The sequence below is a fragment of the Suncus etruscus genome, chromosome 16, assembly GCF_024139225.1.
Source record: "Suncus etruscus isolate mSunEtr1 chromosome 16, mSunEtr1.pri.cur, whole genome shotgun sequence".
Lineage (NCBI taxonomy): Eukaryota > Metazoa > Chordata > Mammalia > Eulipotyphla > Soricidae > Suncus > Suncus etruscus.
In genome coordinates this window covers 41028804-41042592 of record NC_064863.1, presented here as the reverse complement: position 1 = coordinate 41042592, position 13789 = coordinate 41028804, and the positions used below count along the sequence as shown (strand labels likewise).

At 37.0% G+C, this 13789-nt stretch overlaps 1 protein-coding gene across 1 annotated transcript in view; it reads right to left on the bottom strand.

The window, feature by feature from the left end:
• The window catches only part of ATP10D (ATPase phospholipid transporting 10D (putative)), a 110909-nt gene that overhangs the window by 22615 nt on the left and 74505 nt on the right, over window positions 1-13789 (bottom strand). Inside the window, exons 14-17 of the mRNA XM_049790207.1 lie at window positions 12501-12627; window positions 9546-9730; window positions 3112-3421; window positions 341-417 (exon numbers count right to left, since the gene is read on the bottom strand). Coding sequence (XP_049646164.1) covers window positions 341-417; window positions 3112-3421; window positions 9546-9730; window positions 12501-12627 — 699 coding nt within the window. The remainder of the gene's footprint in view (window positions 1-340; window positions 418-3111; window positions 3422-9545; window positions 9731-12500; window positions 12628-13789) is intronic.

The window sequence follows — 13789 nt, the reverse complement described above, 5'->3', positions numbered from 1 at the left end:
CATATACTTAGACACATTACATAAGTAAGGACATTCTCACATCCCTCATTCTTATTCTCTAGCCCCCCATACTGTTTAAGATTCTTTAACAAATCTTTATTAGCTCTCATCATTGTCAAAATTTAGTTATGGTGAGGCTGAAAATGTATATATCCTTATGAATTACATATGCTAATTTTTTGGGTAATAAACTGCTATGGCTAAAATAACCCAGAAAAATACCACAATGCTTATCCAATGAATAAATGGATACACTTCCCATACCCAACTCCTTAGCTAACCAGAGACTCCCTTTATCTCTGGTGGGATATGGTACTCCAGCACCATGACATCCACTCACCTGCATGCCTTCTTGACCCGAGATCCCTATCCCAATGTCTGCCACTTGGATCATGCTCACATCATTGGCACCATCACCTTCAGTAGGCAGGAGGGAAGGAAAATCATATTCAAGGAAGAGAGAAAAGATGACAACATTGCAAATCAATAGTGACAACTCAAGCACACCAACAAATCCTTCAGTTCATCCAGTATCCAAGTTATCTGGAGCTAATGAAGTATAGTGAAACGTGAAAGCTGCCAGCCATCAGGAAGCGAATACGGAGTAATCTCTTTTATTATGGGTCTTATCTGGAGTTTGTTCCTCCTCTCCATTTCACTTACACCACTTGGAGTTCTCCATACACTGCACCTTCCAGTCACTATACATGTTGTTTCTCTATCACTCCCTCCCCACCTTGATGGATTTCAACTGCTCTTAATCTCAGCTTGGTTGCAACTTCCTTTGAAGAATCCTTTTCATGCTTCCCTTAAATGAGATGCCCCTTCATAAAGTTTCATAACAATCCTGTATATATATCTGTCTTATGTATGACATGATTATTTGTTGCATCTAGTTCTCTTATTTTCCCTCAATACATTGGAACACTTTTTTTTCTTAAAGAAAGAGGTATTGTATTATTGTTGGTAATAAACATTCATTGCTCCCAACTGTCCACTAACCATTCATGTGATTTCTAGTAATAGTCTAAATTTCCTTGAGAACTCTAGGCCCATGTAATGTGTTTGAGTAAATGCAAAACACTCAGATTTAAGATGAAAAAATTAGACCTGGATCCTGGGCCTTGAATAATTCTTTGATTTATATGTTATTTCAATAAGGGAGTTGATTAAAATTCTACCCAAATCCTGAGATTTCATTGCTCTCATCATCTCAGAGTTTAATCTCACACTGCTTTTCTTTTCCACTTAAACTTTTTTTGGGGATAATGTCATCTAATATTATCAAGGCTTTAAGGATCACAAGATTTATGACTCTCCAATTTATAAATCTAGCCAATTTCTCATCACCAACTCCAGATTTTATAATCAGCTACCTGCCTTTTATCACTTCACAGACATCTGATAGACCTTACCATCTGTTGTATAAGACCCAACTCCTGAATCCATCTCTATAAATGGCAACTTCATCCTATCTGCACTAAGGGACGAAAGCTCAGCAAACTCTTTGACTCCATCTATCATACAACATATCCAATCTATCAGCAAATGTCTTCAGCTCTTCATCAAATCCAATAAACAATCATATTTTATATATTTTATATTTTATATAAATATATATATATATATTTATATATATATATTTTTATATATATATTTATATATATATTTTATATCCTCTGAATCCATCTGAGTTCCAGCTACCATTTTTTGCCTGCATTATTTCAGCAGCATCCCAATTATGTGCATGAAAACTCTACAGTGACTTTCAACCTGCCGCCAATGTGATCTTTTCAAATTTAAGCCACATCATGTTCTTCCTCTGCTCAAAATCCTTCAGTTACCCCTATCTCTTTAGATTAAAGAATTATTTTATAATAGCCTCTCTAAAACTATGTGATATGGCCGGCAGTCATCTGGCTGTCCTTAGCTGTCCCACAGAAAACTCTTCCCTTTGCCCTATCATTATAGGCCTCAGACAAAGGAGAATGGTACATGCTCTTCACTTTCAGAGTCTGTCCCATAAAGAATGTTCTTTCTGTAGATTACCTCTGGTTCCCTTATTCTGCTGACATACAACCTGACAAGTGAGACACAACAGTCATCAACCTGTTCTCTAGAGTTCTAATCCCTCTGCATCTGTCTTGGTTTCTCAGTAGCCTTTAGGGCTATTTAATACCTTAGATATTAATGTTTGTTTGTTTTTTTGTTCCTTGTCTTTTATTCTGAGTCCTCCAAACACCTATGGAAAGGGACTTTGGGACTGAAGTGGTAGAACAGCAGGTAGGGTGCTTACTGCCTTGCTCATGGCCAAAAGGAGTTTGATCTATAGCACCACCAAATGGGCACCTGAATCCACCAAAATGATCCCTGAGTGCACACGAAGAAGTATGCCCTGAGTACTGATGGATATAGCTCCAAAACTAAAAAAAAAGGGGGGAGTTGCTGGAGATGATATAGCAGGTACAGGGCCTAGCCTTGCATGTGGCCAACCCAGGTTAAATCATTGACATTCCATATGCCACCCCCACAAGCACTGCCAGGAGTGATTCTTGAGGGCAGATCCAGGAGCCACTCCTGTCAAACCTGCAAGTGGACCCCCAAAAACAACAAAAAAAAACAAAAAAAGAAAAGGCACTTTATCAGTTTTATACATACTCATATCTTTATTCTGAAATGCCTGGTATATAGAAGGCACTCAATAGTTGTTGAACAAATAAATGAAATGTTTAAGTGAATAATGACGTTGCTGAAGAACAAGTAGACTGCTCAGTTCTATGAGTATTTTACCTTAAACCCAGTTAATTTGAGGGGCAGGGGATCTGAAAACAAAAACAAAACCAAAACCAACAACAAGAGTTCCAGCCTTATGCTTCCCATGTCAGATTCCTATCATGGAGAGGAATACAAGATGGCAACTTTCAGAACAGATGAGACAATAGATAGATGCCTGTGGGAAAGAGGAAAGCCCTAGGCAAGGTAGAGAGGAAGAAGGGAGAAAAACAGAAGAGAAAAGAACATGCATACTGAAAGAAAGAAAAGGGACAGACGGAAGCATGGAACCCAGTGTCACTTTAAAGTCAGACCGACTTGGGTCCTCACCCCACTCACCAATGGCGAGGGTCATCACTCGGAGATGGTTGCGAACCAATTTCACCACCTCACTTTTCTGTAGGGGTGTAGCTCGACAGCAGACCACCGCCTGACAGCAAGCAGTCAGCTCCAAGAATTGCTTCTGCAGACCTTCCTGCAAGGCAAACTCTAGGGTCTTCCCAGTGATGATAAGTCCAGCTCGAGGCTCTGAGTCTGGGATGGTGGAAGGTGAACGCACTTTTGCACTTAAAGAAGCAAGTTCTGGAATGACTGAATTCTTTTCCTGAAGTTCCTTCAAGATTGTCCCCATCAGCATCTCACAGGCATCCTTAAAATGAGGGTAAAAGACAGTTAGCTTTGAAGCCCGCTCTGCTAGGACAAGGAGATACATCACTGTAATTCTTTACCATTACTGCAGTGTAGGAACCCCAGATAGTAAATAGTGAATTCTTAGCAAAAGCTTGCAGCTCTTCCCGAGATTTCTTTCTGTATGTAGGGATTAGTTAAGGGAATGGGAACATCTCACCCAAAATCCACAGTTAACAAATAGCTATGGAATGTTATTGTCTACAATTTACTTTCTTCACACAGTGAATATTAGGGTCCTTAGCTTTCTTCTGTGACTCACTAGCTGCCTGATTTTAGACAAATTATGTAACTTCACTGAGTGTTAATTTCTATCAGAAGAATGCAAACATTATTAACACTATAATTTATAATGTATTATGTATAATATATGCCATATAGTATATATGAGGAACTGATAAAATGCACACAATATTTCATTGTAAGTCACAGTATACAAAAAACTTAAAAAAAAACAGTAATCATTATTTAGTTTTCTATTTTTTTGTGGGGGTGGAGGGATACACCTTGTAGTGCTCTGTACTCAGGATCTTATGTGGTGTTGCAAGCCCAATAGGGATTGATGCATACAACATAAGTTGTATCTTTGGGACCCCTTATCTAAATTTTAAGTCAATACACTCACATTCCTATTATTTATTCTATATTGAAGAACAACTATTTATTGGAAAACATTCTGAACTCCAAGTATGTGTAAATAAACACCCTCTCTATTCCCTTATAAAGTGTATATGCTGGTTCTTTGTATTGCTTATTACAATTTTCCTCTGTAAATCTCTGCTTTTAATCTCACAAGTTAGAAAATTCTTTAAAGCAGGTATCATTTTTCTTTTCCTTTTGAAAGTTTTCATTATGCCTAGCATAGGCAACAGATAGAACTTGCTAGTCACTAGATGGTTTGTATTAAAGGAGACCTAAAATTATTGTGTCCAGAGATGACACAGCAGAAGGGTCATGTGGCTGACTAAGTTCAGTCCCTGATATCCTATATGATCCCCTAAGCACTATTAGGATTCCTGAGTGTAAAGTAATCCCCTGAGCATCTCCAGGTATGGCATCAAACTCCCCCTTCCCCAGCCTCAATGACTAACAAATGAAGAAGCAAACAAAAATTCCATTATGCTGTTACATTAAGTTTAAAATAGTTTACTAATAAAATATTGTCCATTGTCTGTCCCTTGATAGTATTACTCAGAGCCATTTGTTCAAGTGTTTACTACTAATAATAAAATGAGAAGTAGAGTAGAAGTAGATATGAATAATACATAGGTAGGGCTCAACAAATTTAGTAATTACATAAAATATAAAAGCACCAGTTCTACAACAGAAGAAACTGGCATTCATTATCTTAGGAAAAGCAAACTGATGCCACATATCTGAACAACTCCAGAAAAGGTATATAAAGACAAATCAAATTTTCTTATTAGAGGCTCAAAATAAAATAGTAAAAGTTATTTCTAAAAATTCTTTCAGATTCTGGTTGAATTAAAATGGTGCCTTTAGAAGGCAATATAGCTTATAGCCATTGGAAATAAGATAGCTATCAACATGAGAGGATGTTTAAGACAATTACTAAGTGGAAAACATACAGTGTAGTAGCTATAAAACAACAAATAGTCTTTGTAGCATTTGTATGAACAGAGTGCACAGAACACAGTCTTTCTGAACTAGAAATGCAAATTAACTTAATGATTCTAGACTGTATTTATATCTGTGTCATATTTACTAACTTTATTGCAGAAATAAAGGTAGATAGATGCACAGATAAATAGTCTTCATGATCACTAGGTTCCTTGTAGGTAAATTCTAATTGCTAAAACACACAGCAATTCTATAGTCAATGCTAGTTGGGCCTTTGTAGCCACCACAAATAGTCTGAGTTCTGAGGTATGCAAGGTAATGATCTGCCTTGTGCCAGTTCCTACACTATGGACAATTTCCTTCTCCTGCCACTTCTTCCATGCGTAAGTACTTTGAGTGGCCATGCCTCAATTTGCAATGGCCCTTAAACAGATCACCAAATACCACCTAGTGTTCTTGGGCACCATGAAACTATAAAATGTCCAAGGGGAAATCCTAGGTATCAGATGTGCTGGTATAAAATAAATAGGCATGAATGCAAGTGCTGTTGGTCCTTCAATGCTAACAAATCAAATATATTTATTTCATAAGGTACCTTACCTTTTAATGAAAACAAACATGATACAAAGTTGTGTGTATAAACATATATATATATATATATATATATATACATATATATTGTGTCTGGGGCAGTGATCAGGATGTTTTTGGTAGTGATCAGGGATTACTCATGGCTGTGCACTCAAGAATCACTCCTGGTAGGCTCAGGGAGCTATATTGGTTGAATCCACTATACTATTTCTTCAGCCCTCAAAGATATAACAATTGGTGGTATGAAAAGTAGCTCCGAGAAAAATAATCTTATATTCCCCTCCCCAGGAGAAACAGCCAAAATTCACTCATTCAGTATTGGTGACAACTTTATAGTGACAACTTTATTGGTGACAACATTTTTATCACATGATTAATAAGAGTAACTTATTTGTCTTTTGGAATAAAATCTAATATAAATCACTAAATATGTCACAAAGGTAAAATAATTAATGCCTACAATTGAACACAAATAAAAATAAATACAAATATAAAATGATTATCTTTAGTCAGCCTATACACAGTGATTACCCAGCACAAATGTAGGCTGGGACTATGCAACATAAATGCAGAAAGTATACTGAAATAAGAGTTAGGAACTTTAAAAGATTGCTCTGTGCCGAAAATAGAAATATGTTAAGTAGAGATATTTGTGATCATATGTTTTTTTAAACTTTGGAATAAAATCTAGTGGAAATTTGTAAAAGTTCTGGTACAATCTTAGAAATGACTTGAGTTCCATTAGCTGCCTAGAAACCCACTTGGGATATTACATAAGTAATTTTTCACTAAATGACAAATTGTGCTTCAGGATCTTTGATTCCCTTTCTTATTACATAGCATTAATTCCTGAAGGGTGGCAAGTGGGAAGAAGAGAAAGGAAATAACCGTGACTGAGTCCATAATATGTGCCCAGAATTTTGCATGCATGAACTTGAAGCATTATAAATTATGTGCATTTTTATCTGGAGAATTCACACAGATGAATAGCTATTAATAGCAATTTTCCCCCTTCTACCCATATGGAATAAAATTTGGGCACAGTGGCAGATTTCACAGGAATTTCTTTAATCAGCCATAGAGAGAGATCAGGGCTTTTATTTCTGTAGGAAAAAGAAGTTCTGTAGCGTTTGGTATATCACATTTATATCACAGATCCTTGCAGAGACCACATAAGACTATAGCAGCTAAGGGGCTGGAATGATGGTACAGTGCATTGGGCATTTGCCTGTCACATGGCCAACTTCGGTTCAATTCCTGCCATACCATATGGTCCCTAAGCCCATCTAGGAAAATTTCTGAGTGTACAGTCAGGAGTAACCCTTTAGCATTGTTGGTGTGGCCCCAAACAAACAAAAAGACTATAATAGCTGAGTCTGGCCAAAACACACCCAAGCAACATACCTTAAGATGAGTTGTTACCTCTAGTTTTTCATTTAAGAGAATCTAGAATGTCTCCTGCCTCAGATAATAATCTCAAATTAAAATGCATGATTATTTTTCCTGTTCAACCAGGATATGAAAATTATCATATACAATATAATGAAAGACAAATGCCTAGTCTCCTTTGATTACTTTAAATGTAGGCTCTACTGAAATATGACCCTTGTGCCAAAATAGTATATATCTAGGGAACTTTGCATTGGGGAGCTGGGAACTAACTAAGCAGAACATTCCATTCATCCATAGAGCAGTAAATTTTATTTTACTTAGACACTCAGAATAGCCTGCAGTAAGTACAAAACTCAGTAAGTACAAAACTCGAAGGAGCAGTTTAAAGTGCCTTTAACCATATATCGTATATGCACCAACAGTTTCAGAAGCTTAATGATGTTACTGTTCACAAATCAAAATAAAGTCAGATTCCAGCTGCAAGATTTTACTCCTTTTCCTCTTCATGGAGACCCCTACCCCTGCCAGGTACCCTATTAAATGATTAATAATTTATCATTTAGTGTTTGTAACAATCATAAGGATAAACAGGACTCTCATTTTACTGAGAGGAAACAGGCCTGGAAACATGATGAATTCCCCTGCCTGCTCATTGTAGGCCAAGCACTTGAACCCAGGTCTTACTTATATTGACTAAGTTTTTTCTTGTGCTCAATCCTCAGTAGTTCAGAGAACTGTTAGTTATTGTGGATTCCTGAACTACTAAGGAGACTATGGAGAATCTATTCTGTACTAAGGAGAAACCATTCTGTGTTGTATCAGGAAAAAAATATGTATGGTCTGACCCTAAAAGCACCATCATGGAAGCTCATGGCAAAGGCTCAAATTCTCCAAATGAGTGATACATTTGATAAGATATTGGACAACAAAATCTCTCATAATGAGACAATGGCTAACAGGTAGAAACTGCCACCACTGAAAAATTCCTTACTTCCAGGCACAAGTCCAGACAGAGGACACTAGAAGAACTGAGCTATAAATCTCTTAGGCGAGCCACAATGGAGAGACAAGCCCTCCAGGATGTCTCAACAGGTTTTCATTCCCCTAAGATAAGACCCAGATGCTGAACAGAATACTTATCAATAGGCCACAGACCAGGGGCAGAAAGAGAATTATGTGACTACAATCTTTCTAAAAATGCTGTCTGGCACAATTTGAGATCAGGTTTGTCTCCAGAACAGTCACTTAGACAATCCCTTCATATGCAAGTAAATAAACATAAATAAAACCATTATTTAATAATAATAAATAAACACAAATAAAATGCAAGACCTGAGGCTTAGACTGGGCCCTTTCATAGAAGGGAGGCTCCAGCAGATCTTCTTAGCCAGAGCCCTATTTCCCTAATAAACTTTCCTTATACCTCTTACTTTCTCTGTGAATTCACACTCCCTGTGAATTTCTTCACAAGTACAAACACCTGAGTGACACCCCCAGCAAAGTTGTTGTAATCAAATGTAGGTCAGTGATTAAGAAAAGAGGGAGGAAGAATTTGAAGCAAATGAAACAACAAGCACAAATCTTAACTGTTATCAGAAAAGGAATCTTCTGGGGGAAATTAAAAAAGGACTTGCTGATTAGAATGTCTGTGTTGGAGCTAAGTGTGTTGGGAGGTAGGGTTTAGTATCAAGGATGAAATCAGGATGGGTTAAAATTTATCACACTCTTTGTTTTTGTCTGTCTGTCTGTCTGTCTGTCTGTCTGTCTGTCTGTCTGTCTGTCTGTCTGTCTGTTAGTTTGCTATTTTGAAGGCTAACTCCTGATTCTGTATTCAAAAACCACTGCTGGCAGTACTCGGGAAAAACCATATGGGGTGCCAAGGATCAAACTCAGGTCAATTGTATATAAGCTAAGTGCCTCAAATTCTGTACTATATCTCATGTTCAAGTTATTTTTTAATATTAAAAAATTATTTTTAAAAACATCTTTTTCTCTTTTGATATCCCTCTTTCAGATTTTTGATAGCTTTGGAAATAACTATTTACGAAAGGCCACTAGAGGGCATCATTGCCCTGAGAGTCTATTTTTAGAATTTCCCTGAAAACATTTTAATTTATTCACCTGATTCTGATAAAAATCAGCACCTACCTCAGCTTGAAATGAAAATAGGTTCCTGTTTCAAAAATTTATACATTTCTCATGATTAAATGAATTTTGAAAAATTCAAAGTAATCAAGTAGCAGGGAAGGCAATAAAAATAACAATAAAGCTTTCTGTTAATGCCTTTATTCAGCAAGGATTTCTCTCAATCATTATGATTTTTTTTGTTGTTGTTTGTTTAATCCAAGCCATTAGTAAAACTGTGGTTCTCCGATACTGTGAGCTACTGGATGGAAGAAATAATTATCAAGAGCTTATGTGTCATCCATTTTTCCTTTGTCTTATATTTTATATTCATCAACAACAAATGCACTCCTGGCTTTAAAAACACAAAATGACTGATTTCCTCTCAGGATACATACTTTGCTTTGGGTATTGAGAAAAAAGAGCTTGTCATCTGGCTCCAGCAGTTTGCAGGCGTAAGCTATGTTGACAGCCGTCTCCTGTTTGTCCCCTGTCAACATCCAGATCTTAATGCCAGCCTTGTGAAGGGCTTCGATGGACTCCGGAACTCCCTCCTGCAGACGGTCTTCAATGCCAGTAGCACCTAAAAGAACAACCAATGTGCAACAGTGCTGGTCAAGACCCAAACTTAGTTGATGCTAGGATCAGAGCTTCTTAAACTTGTTCTACTCCCAAGCCCTTTTTGTTTGAAAAAATGCAACACAGTACGAGAAACACTTGGGCATCATGATGTCATTGATTTTGAATTAATTTTTGTTCATTGCGTCTATAGAATTTCTATTTTTTTGTTTTAATTTTTAGCAATGGAGACACATTCAGCTGTACCCAGAAATCATTCTTCACAGTGCTTTGGGGCCCTAAACCCCTATGCTATCTCTATGGTCCTAGAAATCTTCACCCTTTGACAAAGTTTTAGAGATTCCCACATTTAGTTGTCAGTTGTGAACAACTTAAGAATCAAGGGCCTACTTTATAAATTAACTTGCACTAGTCTAAACCTGAACTACACAGACTGTTCCAATCATTTCTATGAATCATAATGAGATATGAGGGCCCAGATCAAAATCATATACAAAGAAATATTTGAGGAGAAAAAGCCTTATAAATCAATGACCTTTTCCTTTTCTCCTTTTTGTTAATTTCTATAGATATAAATTGAAAGGGTTTGGTTTAATTACTTACATAACTTTGCCCCTTAATATAGATCTGAGATACTCCCAAGGGTTAAGCTTTCACAAAATTCTCTTGCTGAATAAGATACAGTACCTATTTTTACTGCTCATTTCTAATATAAGTCTATAAATTCCCTTTGATAAAAATATTGGATCCAGTTGTTTTAGAATTCTAAAATGTTTCAGATTTTTAAAAATATGGTATATTTAGATATATCACATTTTGTGTTGAAACAAAGCATATTAAATTTGTGACAACAAAACTTATAAATAGGACCGAAGCAGTGGCACAAGGGGTAAGGCATCTGCCTTGTTGGCGCTAGCCCAGGACTGATGGTGGTTCGATCCCCTGGCATCCCATATGGTCCCCCAAAGCCAGAAGTGATTTTTGGGCACATATCCAGGAGTAACTCCTGAGCGTCACCAGGTATAGCCCCAAACAAAACAAACAAACAAAAAACTTATAAATACTTACACTTATACTCATAATTAGGATGATACCTATATTAATAATCTTATAAAAAGTATTAATATTTTTCCTAAATGTGTCTGGCACTTAAAGCCAGAGTGTTGGGTATGGGGTAAGGCCTCCCCAGTACTGTTCAGGAAGTCTCTAGAGATTGATCTATAAGATTTTTGGCTATATAAAAAAATATAACTGAATGTGCAATGCCAGGGCCCAGGATATGGTACTCTAGGGGACCATCAGGAATGTCATGGCCTCACTCAGAAGTATTTGGGGGTTTCCAAGGCTGCTCATGGTGATGCTCAAAGAGATTATGTACTGCCATCCCTAATCCTTTGAGTTTTGAACTTAAGATGAGACTATTCAGACCAATTACTACTCACTGTGACAAAGAAATGATTAGGAGTAAGGATCAACACACAGACAAATATATACATTAGAAAAGCTTTACTCTGAATCAGAAATGGAGCATGAAAGTTGGGCTGCTGGTATTAATATTTATATGAGAATCTAGGTCTCCAGACTCTCCAGTAGCAGTTATCAAGTATGATTGTGTTTTTAAAATCCCCACCCTGTTTTTAAAGATTTTTAGGGAGTTTTGAAAAAAAAAAAAAACAACAAATGCCCAGGTCATATATTAAATCAACTGGTTCAAAATCTGGAAAATAAAATGCAGGTGTCAAGATATTTTTAAAAAACACTTCAGATGATATCCAGATGTAAGTCTACTTAAGACAAAAGGCGTTTGTGACACAACCTTTCATTGAAATCAGGTCATGGAAGAAGATAAATACATTTCATTACTCCTGCTGCAAATGCAGAATCTAGGGTGTCTTCAGTTTCTTCCTAGATCTGCCAGTTTCTAGCACAGGACTTGAAATAAGTCATTGTTGAATGACTCGACCTCATAGTCCTTTTAAATAAGATTAAGTATTGCTGTGTAGATTTAAAAAGATACTGCATTGACTATCTTACACCTGGCAAGAAATTTTGGCTTTCTTCTTTGAACCACAATGGTTAGTTGGCTTTATACTATATGCTAAGTGTTGCAGTGTATTTAAAACACATTCTCTTAAGTAGCATGACTCTCTTCCCACTACAAATGAAGTCTAATTTGCTACAGGAAAAAGCAAAATGGAAAAGACAGGAATTTGTGTAGAGATCAGACAGAGTGGTAGTACCACATGTGTTTTTTAGATCAAAATGGGGCATGAAGACACTGGTGAGAACTTTCCTTAAAAATGTCCAGATGTGGGCCTGGAGCATTGGCACAGGCCGTAAGGAGTCTTTCTTACATGTGCTAGCTTAACACAGACTGCGGTTTGATCCCCTGGCGTCCCATATTGTCCCCCAAGCCAGGAGCAATTTCTTAATGCATAGCCAGGAGTAACCCCTGAGTGTCACTGGGTGTGGCCCAAAAACCAAAAACCAAACAAAAAAAATACCAACAAAAATAAAGCCCAGATGTAGAGGCCGAAGTGATAGTACATTGGTAGGGCATTTGCCTTGCATGCAGATGACATGGGACATACTTAGGTTTGATCCTCAGCATCCCATATGGTCCCCTGAGCCTGTCAGGAGTAATTTCTAAGCCCAGAGCCAGGAGTAAGTAACCCCTGAGCACCATTGGGTGTGGCCCAAAATTCAAAAAAAAAAAAAATGCCCAGATGTTACTCTGATTTTCTCATCCAGGCTATACAAAAAAGTCTACCTACCAAGTAATGTTAGTTTGTTCTCCAACCTCTTGGCAGATTCAAGTAGTAATTCTTCCCTGTTGTCGATGCTGGTTTCAGCTAAAAAATGATTCCTCAGCCATTCTGCATAGTCACTGTCACTCATGACCTAGGTGGGGAATGGGGTTAGTTAATGTATTTAATTAAGCCAGCAGTAAGTAGTAGGGAAGGTTGCCTTGATACCTTGCCAGTAAATCCAGAGTGATCCTGACAATGCAGTTGAAAGTGGTATCAGCCTTGCTTACTTTGAGATAAAACATAGATAGCTATATTTCTATTTTGTAGTGATTATTATTATTATTATTATTATTATTATTATTATTATTATTATTATTATTTACAGTGCTGCTGGGAATCAAACCCAGGGCCTCACATACAAGGTAAATACTTTACAGATGAGTCACAATACTGAGCCAAAGTACTCAGGGAATACATAATACTAATATCATAATGCTTTATGGTATTAGTTATTTTAAAAGAGAGAGGTGAGCAATATGGGTGAAGTAAGAAAACAATGCCACAAATAAAATTTAAGTGAAATTCCTAGAGTAGAAATTGGGATGTTGAATTTCTACACAGCTAGTTGAGAAAGTGCCTGGGAGCCTATAACAGACCCCACTTGACCCAGGTGAGCTCCGAAGAATTCAAATTTAGAAAACAAACAAAGGATCCTATTAACAGTCTCTAATTCAGGTTTCCCAGAAAACCTATGCTTTGGAAATCACTGAATAATCACTACTGTACTGACATTTAAATCTCGAGGCAGGCAATAGTAGCCTCTGTGCCATTTATGGGGGTACTTTCTTTCTGGTCACTGAAGAAAGAATATTTCAAGGGGGACACTGAGTCATTTAATTTACTTTATTGAAAAAGCAGCAGTAGGCTGTTTAAGTTTGGGACTGTTTGATCTATATGCACACCTCCGTCATTTCTATTCGAGTCAAAAATGAAAGGTGATGCAGATATTAATTTAGTTGCAAACATTTCAAAAAAAGGAAAAAAGTAATCAGTTCTCAGAGTCAGGGAAGAAGAAGAAAAAGGGGGTGGAGAAAACCAGCAGAACTGTTTACAGTAGTTTTCATGTTTCTGCTCTAATATTTTTTTAAATGTGGAATGGTGGCTCTTTATTTCCTGTATTACAGCATTTGACAATGTCTCATATTTTTCTAGTTCCTTCCTTCCCCGCCAAACACATACCAAAGTAGTCTTAGATTCTATCTCCCCTCCTCCTTCCCTAGCCTTACTCTGATTGATGGTTGAGCCTGCACTGA